Source organism: Triticum aestivum, chromosome 5A (assembly GCF_018294505.1).
Source record: "Triticum aestivum cultivar Chinese Spring chromosome 5A, IWGSC CS RefSeq v2.1, whole genome shotgun sequence".
NCBI classification, from domain to species: Eukaryota; Viridiplantae; Streptophyta; class Magnoliopsida; order Poales; family Poaceae; genus Triticum; species Triticum aestivum.
This window is the reverse complement of record NC_057806.1, coordinates 607375252-607392036: the sequence shown is the minus strand read 5'-3', so window position 1 is coordinate 607392036 and position 16785 is coordinate 607375252. Positions and strand designations below refer to the sequence as shown.

The 16785-nt window shown below is 44.9% G+C and overlaps 1 protein-coding gene across 1 annotated transcript; it reads left to right on the top strand.

The window, feature by feature from the left end:
* Window positions 1-136: 136 nt before the first annotated feature.
* LOC123101624 (vegetative cell wall protein gp1) lies at window positions 137-2766 on the top strand. The gene is made up of 5 exons (XM_044522989.1): window positions 137-140; window positions 352-1234; window positions 1976-2071; window positions 2269-2371; window positions 2470-2766. Exons 1-4 carry the CDS (start codon window positions 137-139, stop codon window positions 2348-2350), a joined length of 1065 nt encoding a protein of 354 aa, XP_044378924.1. The 3' UTR covers window positions 2351-2371; window positions 2470-2766.
* Window positions 2767-16785: the final 14019 nt, after the last annotated feature.

Sequence of the window (16785 nt, the reverse complement as noted above, 5' to 3'; positions counted from 1 at the left end):
GAAAATTCCAAACAAAAACAAAGTCACAGTTTGTATCTCTATGATGAATAACGGAAGTTTCAATTGCTAAATTTAAACTAAGATTTTTAGAATAAATTGTGGTTTCTAAGCTTCTCGCATTTAATCCATCAACTAAATGTGTTATATTCCTATAACTGTAACTAGCGCTTAATTTTATTTGATTTTGGATTAATAAGGTGGGCTATACATTATATGTTCTCAATTGCTTGATTGGAACGTCATAGTTTTGGTAACCCGTTGCAACGCACGGGCATTTTACTAGTATATATAGTAACACTATTATAATCATGGAATCAAAATAGTTATTTGGATCATGATCGGCCCTATAAGGCCCGCGGAGACCTTCCCGAACTTCCCACCACCCCGTGTCCTCTCGCCCCACTACCCGCACCCACCTGCCGCCCTCTCCCCCACTACCACGCGCGGTGCAGCCCGACCAACCCACCCCCGCCGGCGTCGCCCCTCCCAACCTTCACCGTCACCGGCGCCGCCCGTCCCAACCTTCACCGCGCCCGGCGCCGCCCCTCCCAAACTTCACCCCTGCCTGCATCCCTCCGGCGCTGCCCCTCCCAACCTGCATCGCCTCCTGCATCCGGCGAAAGCCCCGGCCCCCGGAGAGCCGCGCCCTGAACTTCCGGTCGAATCTGACCGGATCCCGGCGATGTCCTCCGCCCTGGCGACGCGAGCTCCCCCTTTCCTGGCTCCACGCATCCCCGCGCCATCCCCTCCCCTGGATCCTTGACGAGCTCCGACGCCGTGTCAAGGAACGCCGAGGTCATCGCCTCAACCGCCACCCCTCCCTCTCCCGCATCCAAAAGCCCCAGCGACGTGCGCCACCACGCCGCCGCCCACCACCACCGGGATGTCCCCCTCTGCGCGCGGATCCGGTCTTGCCCGAGCTCCCCCGGGACGGAGGAACACAGGGCAGAGGCACCACCACCGGGAGGAGCAGAACAAGGGGCGCCGGCACTAGGAGCAGCTCACCGCGCCTCACCTTGACACCTCCTCCCTTCTCCCTCCAACAGACCGTCCCGCAGCCACGCACCCCACCGCCGGCGCCGCTCCTCACCTCTGGCGTCGCCAAGAGCCTACACCACCTCGGGCCTTCTCCCACGCAGCCAGTGGCGGCTTCCTCTTCCTCCAGCTGCTCGCGCCCCTCGGCGGAGGACTCTCGCTATCGCCTCTGCAACCCCTGCCTCAGCATCCATCACAGGTGACCTTCTTTGGCTTGTCTGGTCGACCTTCCCATCGTCTCTTACTTGAACCTCTGAATTGTTGCTACTCCTCTGTGTAAATCTGCTGCTAGATGAAGACCATGTAAATCTGAACATTCTAAATCCGCTACACTACTACAGTTGCTCTGTGTTGTGCCCTTTTGCTGGGTTAAGCTGTTGTTATTTGCTAGCTTTGCCATAGGCTGCTACAGCACTTGGAGCTTGGAATCGATTTCTTCATTAGGTGTGTACTTGGACTGTCGATAGGTAGCTCTGATGTTTGTTTCTACAATATTGTTTGCAATTTAGTAATGTTGGTATGAATGCTTCTCTGTTCTTCGTCTTATATTATGTTAAATAAACAATTGGGTCTGCATAAAAAAAGAGTCCCTTTCTAATTTTGATTAGCTGTTCATTTCATATGTTGTTAAAAAAGAAATATGGAGCAGTTAAACCAGAGTATCATCGACAGAGCAGTTAAAACATCCGCTAATGGATACAACTATAGAAGGAGGAGGTGAATTGCTTCTTGTTAGTTAGAACTGATGTCTTATTCTTCAGTCTGTTTTCATCTTGGACTACTGCGTACTTGCTATTAGAGGAGTGAAACCAGAGCATGTGGCTGTTTGATCAGTAGTTAATTCTTCATGGGCATATGCTCAGTCACTAGCCAGTAGTAATCCAGTTATGTTTTTTAATTCATATACAACGTTTTGCCTTATTTCCCTCACCACTTTCAGGTTAAAAAAAGATTTTTTGATGGCTCAGTCGAAACACACTTGCACTAGAAATACATGGACTAGTGATTTGTGGAACTTGAACTACAGAGACTTGAGGTACTGCTTTGTTTCTTGGATGATTGCGTACATTACTGAAAATTCTACCTGCAATACAAAAAGTAGGTACCAGAAATGAAGAAATTTATTTTGTTGGAGCAGCCATGCAGAGCAAACTTTCATTTATTTTCCTAAATGGCATACCTTAATTTATCCTATCTTTCTTTGCTAACATCAATACTTTTTCTTCGTGGCAGCCCCCACACGCCGCCGCCCCATCCGCCGCTGCGACAAGCAACCCTGGGATTGCCACGACCTCGGCCATTAGATACAGGCTAGAAGTTAGCTTATTTTTTCTCGGTGAGGCCTTTTTTTTCTTGTGTCTGTTTGGTTTGTGAATTTTTGCTACTACTAACAGGGTATAGAATAGCCTTTGAACTTCTATGTTTTTTCTGCAGGTGTTCATGCTATGGCTAGTAACCTTTTGATGCCACTGTATACCACAATACATAGGACAGGCTGTTCACATTATCACCCCTTGAAAAGCTCCTAACCTGGTTCAGTTGTGTAAATTCGATGTCAACCAGGTGTTTGATAATTGTTGAACTAGTGTTATACTACGTTGAAGTATAATATGTGGGCTCTGCGCTGCTGCCTAGCTGCCACACTGGATTCTGTGTTGAGAGAGTAAAAAGTTATTTCTCGGCATTTTGTATAAGTTCCTAGCTACTACGGCTACACTTTGTTTTGGATTCTCGACGTTCTGTACAAGTTCCTAGTAACTACTCCCTCTGTCCCATAATATAAGAGCGTTTTTTATACTAGTGTAGTGTCAAAAATGCTCTTATATTATGGGACGGAGGGAGTATGATTTTTTTTCTGTTAGAAATGAATAACACCAAGAAGTGCAAATTAAAAAAAATCAAGAAGATCAATTTTAAAAAAATAGAATAGTTCAATGTATATCAAGAACCCAGATTTTCCTCGTTATTAAATAATAAGCCAAAAAGTTCGATTTCAAAAAATGGAGTAGTTCGATATTTAGTACAAAAACTCGAGTTTTTATCGTTACTAACGAATACACCAAAAAAATCGGTTACAAATAACAAAGAAGTTTGACATTTACTAATAAAACTTCAAATTTTCCAATTTCTAGAAATACACAGAGGTTTGAAAAATGAAAAAGAGAGTAGTTTGATGTCTATAAAAGTTGAAAATTTTCGATGCTAAACTGTAGTCTCGTTTTTGGCATTTCAAATTTTAAAAAATGGAGTAGTTCGATGTATACAAAAAACTCAAATTTTCCAGTTTTTATGCAAAATTAAAGTATGAAGTTCAATTTTAAAAAAAATGTATGATGTTTACATAAAAATTATTTTTTTATTTTCAAAGAATAAAACCAAGAAGTTTAAATTAAGAAAACAGAGAAGTTCAGAGATTATAAAAACCTAGGATTTACATGCTCAATTTTGATGAGTGTTTTAAGTAGAGAGCAAGTCAAAAGTGATAATAACCAGAAGTTCACGTACATGGTGTGTGTTTCATAAGTGAAAAAATGAATAAAAAAGCAAAGTCCAAATTTTTTGCTAGAAGTTCAAGTACTCGGCTCGAGAAAGTTAAAAAATTCTTATGAGAGAGGTTGAACAAAAATACGTGATAGAAGTTCAAGGTGGAAATAGCGGGAAGTTCAACTACTACACATGATGCGTTTCAGATAAGAATATAAGAATAGAAAACAAAAAGCTTAAAAGGTTTGTTGCAAGAAGTGCATGTGCTCCTTCGTGCATGGTTCAGAATTTATATCGCGGGACGTCCGACCTCCAATTACATGTGTTAAAAATGGCAAAAACTGACGTCCGACCTTCAATTGCGTGTAATTCGATGTATAGACAAAAATGTGACATAAGTTCATAATGAAAACAACGAGAAGTTCAAGCACTGCAAGGAATGCATTTCAGGTGAGAATAAAAAGTATAGAAAAATAAAAGCTTAAAAGGTTTGTTGGAAGCAGTTCAAGTGCTCTGTCCGGAGAAGTTCAAAAATTCTTGCGAGAGAGGTTCACCTTGTATTTCCATGTTTGATTTTTTTTTTCATACAAAAATCCAATACAATTCTTTACTCAAAAAATATAAAAGGGGGAAGTTCAAATTGAAATAATAGAGAAGTTCGGAGTTTATTAAAACATAGGATTTACCTGTTCAAAAAATAAAAAACACAACGCCATTTTTTGCACTGTTAAAAATAACTCATAAACGAAAAAAATGGTTGCTAGAAGTTTAACTGCTCGGCGAGGGAAAGTTCAAAAAATTATTGTGAGAGAGGTTCACCGTGTATTTAGATGTCCAAAAATACAAAAAAATGTTGTTTTTTGTGTTTTAAAATAATTATCTCAAACCAGAGAGAAGTTCAAAGTGATAATAACCAGAAGTTCACGTAGTACATGGTGTGTATTTCATATAAAAATAAAAAAATTAAAGTGAAACAGAGTGAAGTTCAAACAAACATGCCTCAGAAGTTCAACTACTTCACGTAGTGCAAAAATCAGCACGTCAAAAACAGAGTGAGGTTCAAACAGACATGTCCGAGAAGTTCAACTACTTCACGCAGTGCGTTTCCATTCGCAATGAAGTCAGAAATCATTATCTCGTCATTTCTCTAATTTACTTCAAAACGACAGGAATATCATTTGTGTAAGTTCAAGTCCTCCGTCGGAGAAAATTACAAAAAATTATTGTGAGAGAGGTTTGTACAAAAGAAATATCATTTGTGTAACACTCATGAAAATGGATGGGAAAATTAAAAACAAAAATATGTCATAGAAGTTCAACGTGAAAACAGTAGGAAGTTCAACTACTATAGTGAATGAATTTCAAATGAAAAACTTTTAAAAATTGTCGCGAGTATGAAAAAACGATCAACACGGGAAAGTTGCGTGTTTACAGCAGTTTTCCATCGGTATATCACTTGCTCAATTCCGGTGAGTGGATGGAGAGCTACGAGCAGTGGATGGAAAGCTAAGAGCAAAAAAATCACGTGAAAAACAGAGTGAAGTTCAGGTACACGCGCCAAGAAGTTCAGGTTCTTCACACGGTGCATTTTCAAAGAATCAGTTTCGCGATAAAGGCAGAATGAATGATCTTGCCATTTTCGAAATTACTTGAAAACGGCCAGGATTCAGAGAAAACCGTCAACATGAAAAAGTTTCACATTTTTCGTAGCTTTTCAGCGGTATATTATTTGCCCCATTTCGATAAAGTTTGTAAAAATTACGGCAAAAATACGTTTTTAACCATTTTCAAAACTGACATAAAACCGTAATGAATTAGGAGAAACAATATATACAAAAAAGTTTCCCATTTCTTCAAGCTTTCCAACGCCATATCATTTGCTGCATTTGGACGTACGGTTAAAAACTTAGCTCGAAAATACGAACTCGGTGGAACTTGTACCGTTTTCTAAATTACTTTTAAACCATTCAAAATTAGAGAAAACTTTTAACATAAAAAAGTAGCGCATTTTCATAAGATTTCCAACGCCATATTATTTTCCTCAATTGGATTAGCCATTTAGAAATGGCATCGAAAATACGAACTCGGATGTTCGGTTTGCGAAATTTTACGATTTTCCGAATTACTCTTTAACCGTAGGGAATTAGAGAAAACTTTCAACACGTGGAAGGAGCGTTTTGCAGCAGCTTTCCAACGCCATATTATTTGCCTCATTCCGATAAACGGTTTAAAAATGCGATCGAAAATATGATTCACGTTTTTTATATGAAGAAAAAACACTTTTCAAAACTGCTATTAAACCGCTTACATTTTGCCAAAAATTTAACTTGGTTCATGATACTGATGTCCATAGCTATCCAACGGTATATCGCAAGCCCCATTTAGACACCTTTTAGCTGAAGTTCAACCTAGTACTCGGGGAAGGTCAGGTGCGTTACTCGGGAAGTTCATTTTGTGATCAGAATATTATTCTGATCCCGTGATCAGAATAGTGTCTATGTGTATATATACATGTGTGTATATATGTGTGAATTAATGGTGGTTGTGAGACATTCGATGATATATATGATCGGTTCTACTAGAAATTCTATTTATATATATGCATAACGTGTATAATATGTAGTATCGTAAAATACCAGCAAACGAAAAAGAATTAAATGGAAAACACAAAATTAAATGAAAAAGAAATCATAAACCAAAAACCCCCCAACCTTTTAATACCGGTTGGTGTCACCAACCGGTACTAAAGGGCTCCCTGCCCCCGGAGCTGGCTCGTGCCACGTGGTTGCCCTTTAGCACCAGTTCATGCTGAACCAGTACTAAAGGGGGGGCTTTAGTGCCCACACTTTAGTGCCGGTTACCGAACCGGCACTAAAGGGCCTTACGAACCGGTGCTATTGCCCGGTTCTGCACTAGTGATACATCTTGGACCGAAACTCAAGCTTGTGTGCATTGTACTTGCGGAGACTAGGCCAGCAAGCACACCCAAAAATCCGAAGGGAGGAGTAGTTGGGATGAACATGAAACAGATGTAACAGAGGTGTGTCCTTGTTGAGAAACGGAGTGGGCATACGGTTGATTTTATAATCTAGAAGCCGTTCGACGTGAGCCTGAAAGTTGTAGAAAACTTGCTCAACATCAGATTTGTGTTTAAGCAAATAAATCCAGGTGAAGCGCGTGTAGTCATCAATAAAACTAACATAATATTTGTACCCTTCCGATGAAGCAAGAGCGGGACCCCAAACATCTGAATGTATTAATTCAAGAGGTATAGTAGTGATGTGAAACGAAGTAGAATAAGGTAGTTGATGACTCTTAGCATGCTGACATGCATCACAAACTAACGATGAATTATTTGAACGAGAACACGGAAGTTCATGACTCCGAACAATGGAAGTGACCACATTATTTGTAGGATGACCAAGACGTTGATGCCATTGCGACGATGAAACTCGAACACCGGAGGAGGCACGGCGAGACGATGAAGATGACACACGAGCGAAGGGGACCGGATAGACCCCCCCGTAACTTCTACCATGAAGGATGACGCGCCTGGTTGCTTTGTCCTTAACAAGGAAAAAACGACGGTGAAATTCAACAAACATGTTATTATCACAAAGAAGACGATAAACAGAGAGAAGATGCTGGCTGATGTGTTGAACATGAAGGATGTTACGCAGTTTAAGAGATGAACCGGGTAAACGCGAATGACCAATGTGTGAAATAGACAGACCTGCACCATTGGCCACCTGAACCTGATCCTTACCGTCATAGCGCTCGTGAACCTGGAGGCGCTCAAGATCATAAGTCAACTGATCCATAGCCCTGGTATCCAGCACCCAAGGAAAGTCGACGGTGTTGGTGGAGGCCGAGTTGGCGGAGCGGGAGTTGTGATCCCGATCATAGCGCTTGCGGCAGTCGTCGGCTTCATGGCCCCAGTTCTTGCAAATTTGACACCGGGGACGCCAGCGGTTGTGACGCCCACCTCCTCCGCCATTGTTGCCGGCGTTGACCCCTCCACCTTGCCGGTCATTGCCAGCATAACCAGCGTTGCGGTCACGGCCGCCGGTGTTGCCGCCATTACCGCCCTGGCGGCTCTGCCCAGGCTGGCCATGTCCATCAGTCGGGCGGCCCCCTTCGTGGGAGGGATAGGGATCGGAGTAGGTCGCACGTCCGCCCGCGCCGTACGAACCCGAACGGGTCACGGCGTTCGCGGAGGGAGACCACCCCTCCACTGCACTCTGTTGTGCCTGCAGCGCCTCGAAGGACAGAACCAATGAGTAAAAACTGGAGTAGGGCATGGGTGTGTTACTCACGCCCAAGGAGGCGGCGATGGAGTTGTAGGCGGAGCCGAGGCCGGTGAGGATGTGATCGATAAGCTCATCATCGTGGATCGGAGAGCCGACGGCGTCCATAGTGTCAGCCAGGGCCTTCATCTTGTGCATGTATTCGGCGGCAGACAGATCGTCCTTCCTCAACGACTGAAGTTGCCGCCGGATGTGGCGGACATTGGCGCGGCTCTGGGCGCCGAACATGGCGGCAACAGCTGTCCACACCGCATGCGCCGACTCGCAGCCAATGAGTTGGCATGCAATATCCTCATCCATGGAGGTGAGAAGGAGCCCTTGGCGCGCTGGTCTTGAACCCACCATTGATGGTACTCCGGGTTGGCGACGGTGGTAGCAGCGTCGTCGGTGCCGACAACGAGTGTTTTGGCCGGTGCCGCTTGGTGCCATCGAGGTGTCCATGGAGGTTGGCACCAGGCAAGAACGATGCTGGTGATGCCCCCTAGAGCATGAAGTTGTGGCGACTGAGGCGGACGAAGATCGTCGGGACGGCGAGCGCGGCGGGAATCGAGGCGATGGGGGAAGAGACGATGACGCCCGCGGTTTGGCCGACGAACATAGCGGCGGACGACATCGCGGCGGCGACGCGGATGAGACAGCACGCGGCGGCGGCGGAGCAAGTCGCTGTGGCGGTCGCGAAAGATAGCACGCACGGCAGCTACGAACGGAAGCGGCGGCGCGGATGGATGGAATGCACAGCAGCAACAGCGGCTTGCAGATGGATGGCTAGCTAGCTCACGCGGCGGATGGATGTCTAGCTTGGCTAGCTCACGCGGCGGATGGATGGCTAGCTTGGCTAGCTCGCGCGGATGCAGCAGCAGCAGCGATCGGAAATAGCAGCTGCGTGGAGAGAGGATCGGGCGGCGGCGCGACGGGTTGGCGGCGGCGGCCTGACCTGACTGATACCAAATTAAAACACAGATTTAGGGTTTTGCGTGTATGGTTGACATCCAGCCTCACGTCTCAATATATAGATGATCATAATTAGAATTACATACGTATATAAATACGTGTACAAAGACAATATATTAGACCCTACTTTACAGTGAGCCATCTTGCTCCGCAGAACTGCATATCAGCGAAGGAGCCGCGTCGAGCTCGGGTGAGGAAGTGATCTGTCATTCTTTTTTTCGGTGGCTGCTGTGGTGGTGCCGGAGGCAGGTGCTGAGCGTTGGTGTCAAGTTCAGGGATGTTCTGCTATCTTCTCAGCTTTGTCATTGTCATGTCGGTCCTTATGTGACTTGTATGTTGATCTTTCTGATATGAATGATATCTGTATTACCATGCAAAAAAAATTAGACAAAAGAATTGGTGAGAATTTTTAAGTTTGGGTCAAGAGAAAAAATGGGTTGACAATTCAGGTTGAGAGAGACGATCTTGTTCCGGCGAAGCCGTGCCATTGCAGAGGCATGGAAGAAACGCGTATTTTCATCCTCATCCAGTGCAAAGTTCACTTTCCCTCTCTGAACCCAAAATGAAACCTTTTCCCGGGTAGCACGTTGAGATATTTTATTATCAAGAGGCGAAGGTTGTGCTCTGCTGCGTCTATAAGATTGAGATTTTTAATTGTAGAGTGGGTCGGCTGCGTTTATTAGACCAGGTAAACTTGCTTGTCAACATGGGTACTCACTGTAAAGTAGGGTCAAGCATTTAAAGTGATGTTAAACACGTGGTACATCGGCCCGTAGGAACGTGTTGATGTTCTCTATACCTGGTTCACGCATGAGATTAAAATCGCCTAGGATGACCCACGGTTGGGTCAGAGGAGGAGCGCAGCTGGCTAGATCATCTAAATTTTTTGTTTGAGATAATGTTCAGTCAGAGCGTACATGTTTGTCAAAACTCAAAAGCAGGGGAGCAGTCGTCGCTAGGGTGCACGACTAGATCTAGAAGATGGTGTGCATATAGGTGGCATTGTTGGTCGAGAAGATCGTGAAGAAGAAGCCACCGTAATTAGTATACCGCCCGGAGGAGCCATGAGCGTTTGTTTGGGAGACTAGATCTAGGTGCTTTGTGAGGAAACTGTTTTGCTTACACAGATGCAAAAAGCTAAGCTTAGTTTCTTGCAATAAAAAAACATGCATGTAATGACTGAAGTAGGTTGACAAATGACAATGTAGCATAGCGGTGATATAATGACCGAAGAGTTGAAGGTGATCGAGGGACTCGTGATAGATTAATTATTCTATCTGTGGATTAGGGGCATCGACAATTTGTTGAACTTGAAGCCCAGGAATGCATGATAGGTTCATTTTTTTTTTTTGGAAATGAAGGCGTATCCCCGGCCTCTGCATTATAATGATGCATGCAGCCATCTTATTAAAAGTTCGCAAAAAATCACAAAGTCGTCAAAGTATTACAACTCGCAAGAGGAGCGAAAATAAGAAAACAAAGTTCAAGCCGACAATCACAACCGGAATGGCAATAAGAAGGATAAGCTCTCTAGACTCCTATCCTATTATGCGACCGCCATCCGAACCGGTTGAATAAAGCCCGTGCTATCATCTCCCACTGGTTGCACCCAGTAACCAAAGGCTCCCTGGATTCCATAGGAGTGAGTAAGGACCACGTACGGATCGAAGCGGTAGCTCTGAAGATGACCTGCAAGAAAGTTAAATTGTTTTGTCTGTTAAAAATCAAATCATTCCTGCAATTCCATATAGCCCACAAAAGCGCACATATTCCAATCCGAATACGAGCCGCCGTAGTATGTTCAACCCCAGTTAACCACGTCCCAAACAACGATGTAATGTCAACTGAAGGAGTAATGTTAAAGGCTATATGAATCGTTCTCCAAAGTAATTTGGCGAGTGGGCATTCAAGGAATAAATGTTGTATTGTTTCATCATGATCACAAAAGCAACATCATGGACTACCAACCCATCTCCTCTTGATTAAGTTGTCCTTTGTAAGAATTACTTGTTTGTGGACAAACCACATAAAGATTTTAATGTGCAAAGGAACCTTAATCTTCCAAATATGCAACGATCTCGAGAGTGAGCCAGAATTAACCAGATCCATATAAAAAGATTTTACCGTAAAAACCCCATTCTTAGTTAGTTTCCATTGCGTCGAATCCGGTTGGTCGGAGAGTTGAACATCTATCAATCTCCGAACCAAGTGCATCCATGTAGTCCAACGCTCACCGACTAACGCCCGTCTGAACTGGATATTCAATGGACTCGTATGTAGAACTGTGCCTACGTAATCCTCCTTACGTTGCACTATGTTATACAGGGTGGGATACTGGACGGCCAAGGGCGTTTCTCCTAACCATGTATCCTCCCAAAACCTTGTTGACATCCCATTACCAACTAGGAATTTGACCCTAGTAAGGAACAAATCCTTCACCCTCATAAGCCCTTTCCAGAATGGCGAGTCGGTTGGTCTCATGGTAACATGGGCGAGTGTTTTCGACTGTAGATACTTATTACGCAATATCTGTGCCCACATGCCCTCCGGCTCAGTCTCTAACCGGTAGAGCCATTTGCTCATAAGGCATTTGTTCTTGATTTCTAGGTTCTCAATACCGAGCCCGCCCTGATCTTTTGGGCGACAAAGAATGTCCCATCGCGCGAGACGGTATTTCCTCTTGGCCTCATCTGACTGCCAGAAGAATCGAGATCGGAAGAAATCAAAACGTTTCCGTACCCCTTTTGGAATTTCGAAGAACGATAAAAGGAACATCGGCATACTAGTCAGTACTGAGTTAATCAGCACTAGCCGACCTCCATAAGACATAAGCTTACCCTTCGAGTATCTCAGCTTTTTTTCTATGCGATCTTCGATACATTTCCATTCTTTATTAGATAACTTACAGTGATGGATCGGTATGCCCAAATAACTAAATGGCAAAGAACCCAATTCACATCCAAACAATTGTCTATATGTATCTTGTTCGTCTTTGGCCCTCCCAAAGCAGAACAACTCACTTTTGTGAAAGTTTATCTTTAAACCAGACAACTGTTCGAAAAGGCATAATATAAGTTTCATGTTACGCACATTAGCAATGTCGTGCTCCATAAATAAGATAGTGTCGTCAGCATACTGTAGAATGGATACCCCTCCATCAACCAGATGAGGGACTAACCCCTCCACTTGCCCATGTTGTTTGGCCCGGCCAATGAGAATGGCTAACATATCGGCCACTATATTAAATAAGAGAGGAGACATGGAATCGCCTTGTCTCAAACCCTTGTTTGTCTGAAAATAAGGACCGATATCATCGTTAACCTTAATTCCAACACTACCCTTCTGGACTTGAGAACTCACTTGGTTCCGCCAGACCTCACTAAAACCTTTCATGCGCATTGCCTGCTGTAGGAATGGCCACTTTACTTTATCATACACCTTCTCGAAATCCACTTTGAAGATAACCCCATCAAGCTTCTTCGAATGGATTTCATGTAACGTTTCATGCAAAACGACCACGCCTTCAAGGATATGTCGCCCTGGCATGAACGCTGTTTGGCTCGGTTGTACCACTGAATGTGTGATCTATGTTAGTCTATTGGTCCCCACCTTTGTGAAGATTTTGAAACTCACGTTAAGAAGGCAAATTGGTCTGAACTGTTCAATCCGAATTGCCTCCTCTTTCTTTGGCAATAGCGTAATCATACCAAAGTTAAGATGAAACAACTCTAAGCGACCGTTAAAGAAATCATGAAACATAGGCATAAGATCATCTTTAATAATATGCCAACATTTCTTGTAGAATTCAGCTGGAAACCCATCTGGTCCCAGTGCCTTATTCGATTTGATTTGTGAGATTGCATCCAAAATCTCCTTCTCAGTAAACGATGCAGTTAAAATATCGTTCTCTTCCACCTGGAGCTGAGGGATATCTCCAAATACGGTCTCGTCTAGGGTCATCGTACTTGCTTCCGGATGGCCAAATAGTTGTTTATAGTAGTTAGAGATATAAGTTTTCAGATTCTCATGCCCCCAAGTTGTCCCCTCGTCTTGTTCTAGCTGAATGATTTTCTTCTTCCTACGTTTGCCATTCGCAATCATATGGGAAAATTGTGTATTGTCATCCCCTTGGATAACCTTAAGCACTTTGGTACACAGAGCCCATTTCAGCTCTTCTTCTCTAAGAAGAGCTCGTAGGCCCTGCTCAGCTTCGGACTTGGAACTTTGCTCATTCACCGTAAGCAGGTGAGTTTCAGCTTTTAAATCTAAAACTTCAATCAAACGAGTAAGTCGCTCTTTTTCTTGTTTGTAAAGGCCACTCTCATTTCTGGCCCAACCTCGCAAAAACTGTTTTAAATGGCGGATCTTATTTTGCCATCTCTCAAGACTAGTGTTGCCACTAACAGGAATTGCCCATTCGCGTGCGATGATCTCCAAGAAGTTTTCTTTCTCGAACCAACCAAGTTCGAAAGAGAAAGCATTCTTGTTTGCAATATGCGTTGCCTCTCCCGAGTCTACAAGCAAAGGTGTATGGTCCGAGATCGCTCTTTGCATCGCATGAACCGACACTAAAGGATATTTCTGTTCCCACTCCACACTAGCAAGAACCCTATCCAACTTCTCATAAGTTGGAGTGGGCAACGAGTTGGCCCAAGTAAACTGTCTACCGGTGAGTTCGATTTCTCTCAAATTAAGACTCTCGATGATCATATTAAACATCATAGCCCACCAACCATCAAAATTGTCATTGTTCTTTTCATCTCTCCTTCGAATTATATTGAAATCACCACCGACTAGGATAGGTAGAGTCTCATCTCCACAGATCCGCACCAAGTCAGCTAAGAAATCTGGTTTAAGTTCAGGTTGTGCTGCTCCATACACAGCCACGAGCGACCATCGGAAACCATCTAATTTTGATCTCACCCGAAACTTAACCGTAAAATCTCCCCGAACCACGTTCAGGACCTCAAGTGTATCACACCATACCCCTAGTAAGATCCCACCAGATCTTCCTCTAGGAGGTAAGACGTGCCAATCGAAATCAACTCCTCCGGATAAAGTTCCAAGAAATTGTGAAGTAAAATTATCTCGTCGTGTTTCCAAAAGCGCAATGAAATCTAATTGTTGCTCTACCGTTGTTTTCGCCAAGAACCTCCGTTTAGCCAAGTCAGCTAGACCTCTGCTATTCCAAAAGATTCCTTTCATAAGTCATCATGGAATTTTTTCTTCAGCTTAACCCTAGCGCTTCTACGAACCGCCGAAGTAGGATAGATTTTTTGTTTCCAGGATCGCTTAGGCTTCTCCCCAGCACCCTCTGGAACTGTATGGTCAACATGATACGATGTAGTTTCCTCCATCACTAGAGGCTCTACATTGTCCATAATCTCGGATCCCTCCTCATCCTCGGCATCCTCACTAGGTAAAATATTATTGCAAATGTTCTCAAGGGCTACAATTCCCAAGTTGTTCATGTCATCCTCATTCATAGGTTTAAGTGATGCGAGGTTTCGAATTATTTCAGAGGCCCGTTCTGCTTCTAAATCCAAAAGATCATTAACAGATTTCGCTACCTCTTTTTCATTTGAACCCAAAGTTATTCCTAAGTTGTTTGCCTTATCAATAATTTCACGCTCAGAGAAATGCATAATTGAACAACTTCTATCAAAAGACATATCTGTAGTTGCCTCGACATCTCGAAGCATGGCCGCCCTCTTGGCGCGCGCTAACTGCAGGTCATCAGCATCAGGTTGTTCCTGGATCCGGTTGCTGACACGCCTGCCAGACGCGACGAGATCCGGGATCCCACCAAAAGCAATAAGCTCCTCCGTAGCCCGCTCCCGAGGTGAGTGCTCCCCACACAGACGCCCTTTCCTAGTTGCCGGTGAAGAAGGGCTAGGCATGGTCGAGCGAGGCACTCCATCCGCAATGGTGGGAGAGACTGACCGTGGAGCCACCTGCTACATAGTCTTGTTCCCCCCCCCCCCCCCAAACCGCTAATGGAGCGTGGAGACGACGTCGGCGAGGAAGCGTTGCGGGCCTCCTGCCCGCGCACCGCAACAAATTGCCCAGAGCTGCCCCGAGGTGAGAGAGTGGGGCGGACCTCCAGCCCGCGCCCCTCCCCCAGCTGGCTTGGTACCATCGCAATTGGGCTGGGAATGGGAGCCTCCTGCCCACCATCCCCCCCCCCCCCCACTCGCGACCGGGATATCGCAGCCCTGTGAGTCATGAATCTCGGAATCAACCCTGTTGGATACAAGCATATTAGGCGAACCATCAGTATGAGGCAACACCGGTGGTAACTCGAGCTCCTCTGGATCATCCGCCTCAACTTGATTACTCCATAATCGACTGGGTGCAGACCGAGCTCCTAAAGAACCAAACCGGAGTGTGTTAACCGGTGTCGTGGAAGATGTCGCCTCCTTGGCAGATGCCGCCTTGTCCGACTGCGACTTCGGCCCCTTCAATTGGTGTTCATTTATTAGCCCGTAGCAACGCACGGGCATTCAATTGGTGTTAATGAGTTTCGAGATTAAGTCCGCACCTTTTTGGGGGGGGGGGGGGGGGGCTAACCAAGTTGATTTGGACACAGTAAACACCGGAGATGAGGCAAATAACGGTGGCAGTGCTAATAAGAGGTTTAGGGGGCACACTCAGCTCCATGATGCATGGCACATGCGCCACAAAAAAAACGCAATTGGGCCAAAATAGCACACTAGGAACTAGGAAGATAAAGTAGGTCACACAGTGGCAATGATTTAAGTTGGGGGTACAACCTGCCCTAGTTTAGCCAGCTTGGCGATGTCCTAGTCGGACCTGCCGCAGAGAGTGGCGATGTTAGCCAGGGCATGGACTGGCTCCTTCCGGACACTGCCACACTAGTGAGCCCCGAGATGTCCAGCGCACTGACGAGCGCGTTCCAGGCTTGGCTCAGATCAAAGCGGCATTCCTTGAAGCGCATGGCCTTGTGGGTCATGGAGACGAAACTTGGCCCCTCCAGCTTGACCAGGTGATCACTTTGGCAGAGGTGCTGCTTGATGTCGGTGATGCGCTTGTTGAGGGCAAGGTTTTTTTTTTTCATTACCGATTTTTTCTCGGCTCGGGGCGGAAATACCAGTTTTCAAAAAAATCTAAGAATTTCCAGATATTTTTTGTCCAAAATTTTCGGAACAAAAATTGAATTCAAGGCGTATTCTGCTTACTAGTACGGTGGACAGAACACCTCTTCTCAAGCAGAACGGCGCTGTTTTTGTTGAATAAAGCTCTCCATGTTTGCCCACAAAAAGGTTCTATCCATGCCGAGTGCAGCAGGCCATGAAGCCAGTTCTGAACAATTGTGCATACAATATCTATTTGACCTCGTTCTCGTTCACTTATTTAAATTCAAAATAATTTGATTTTTTCAAACGATATTTCATTTTTTCGGTGTTGACCGATATTTCCAAAAACCTGCCGGTTTTCGAAAATGCATGAAGTACCAGCTTATCTGCTAAACACACCAAGGGGGGGGGGGGAGATTGAGAGTTGCACAGAACAAAAAGAAAACAGAGACCAGGTTTAGATGGCACATGTTGAAAATATTTTTTGCCAGACATCCCTAGTAACGCACATTCCATTTTCTTAAGACATGTGTTTGAGTGCTATTTTTGCACATCCTCAAGGATACGTGTTGCTAACACCAAAAGCGAGTCTTTCAACCCATTTTCCCAAGGGGGCTTCAAGCCCATCTGAACAGTCAGGTTCGACAAGAAACAAACTGGCCGGGAGGTTGTATAGGACGAGTGCTTCATTGTCAGGTGGCCGTCTTCCAGAGCCAAGGCGGCGCAGGCAAAGCATGTGTGATCAGACGTGCTTTCTCGGTGCAGCTCGCTCCTGATCTCTGCTTGTGTGCTTGGTGAGCCAATCAGGTAGCATCCAGGCTGCAAGCAGCGGATGCCTAGGCGACAGATTCTGAGTGCTCGGACCAGACTACTCTCTCGGCTGGACGGAGCCGGACCACCACACAAGGCAA

What these genes read in the sequence shown, in the direction of transcription:
- LOC123101624 (XM_044522989.1), top strand. An exon ending in TGCCTCAGCATCCATCACAG is followed by an intron (nt 1,235 to 1,975) that starts GTGACCTTCTTT and finishes CACCACTTTCAG; the next exon opens with GTTAAAAAAAGATTTTTTGA. An exon ending in TTGAACTACAGAGACTTGAG is followed by an intron (nt 2,072 to 2,268) that starts GTACTGCTTTGT and finishes TCTTCGTGGCAG; the next exon opens with CCCCCACACGCCGCCGCCCC.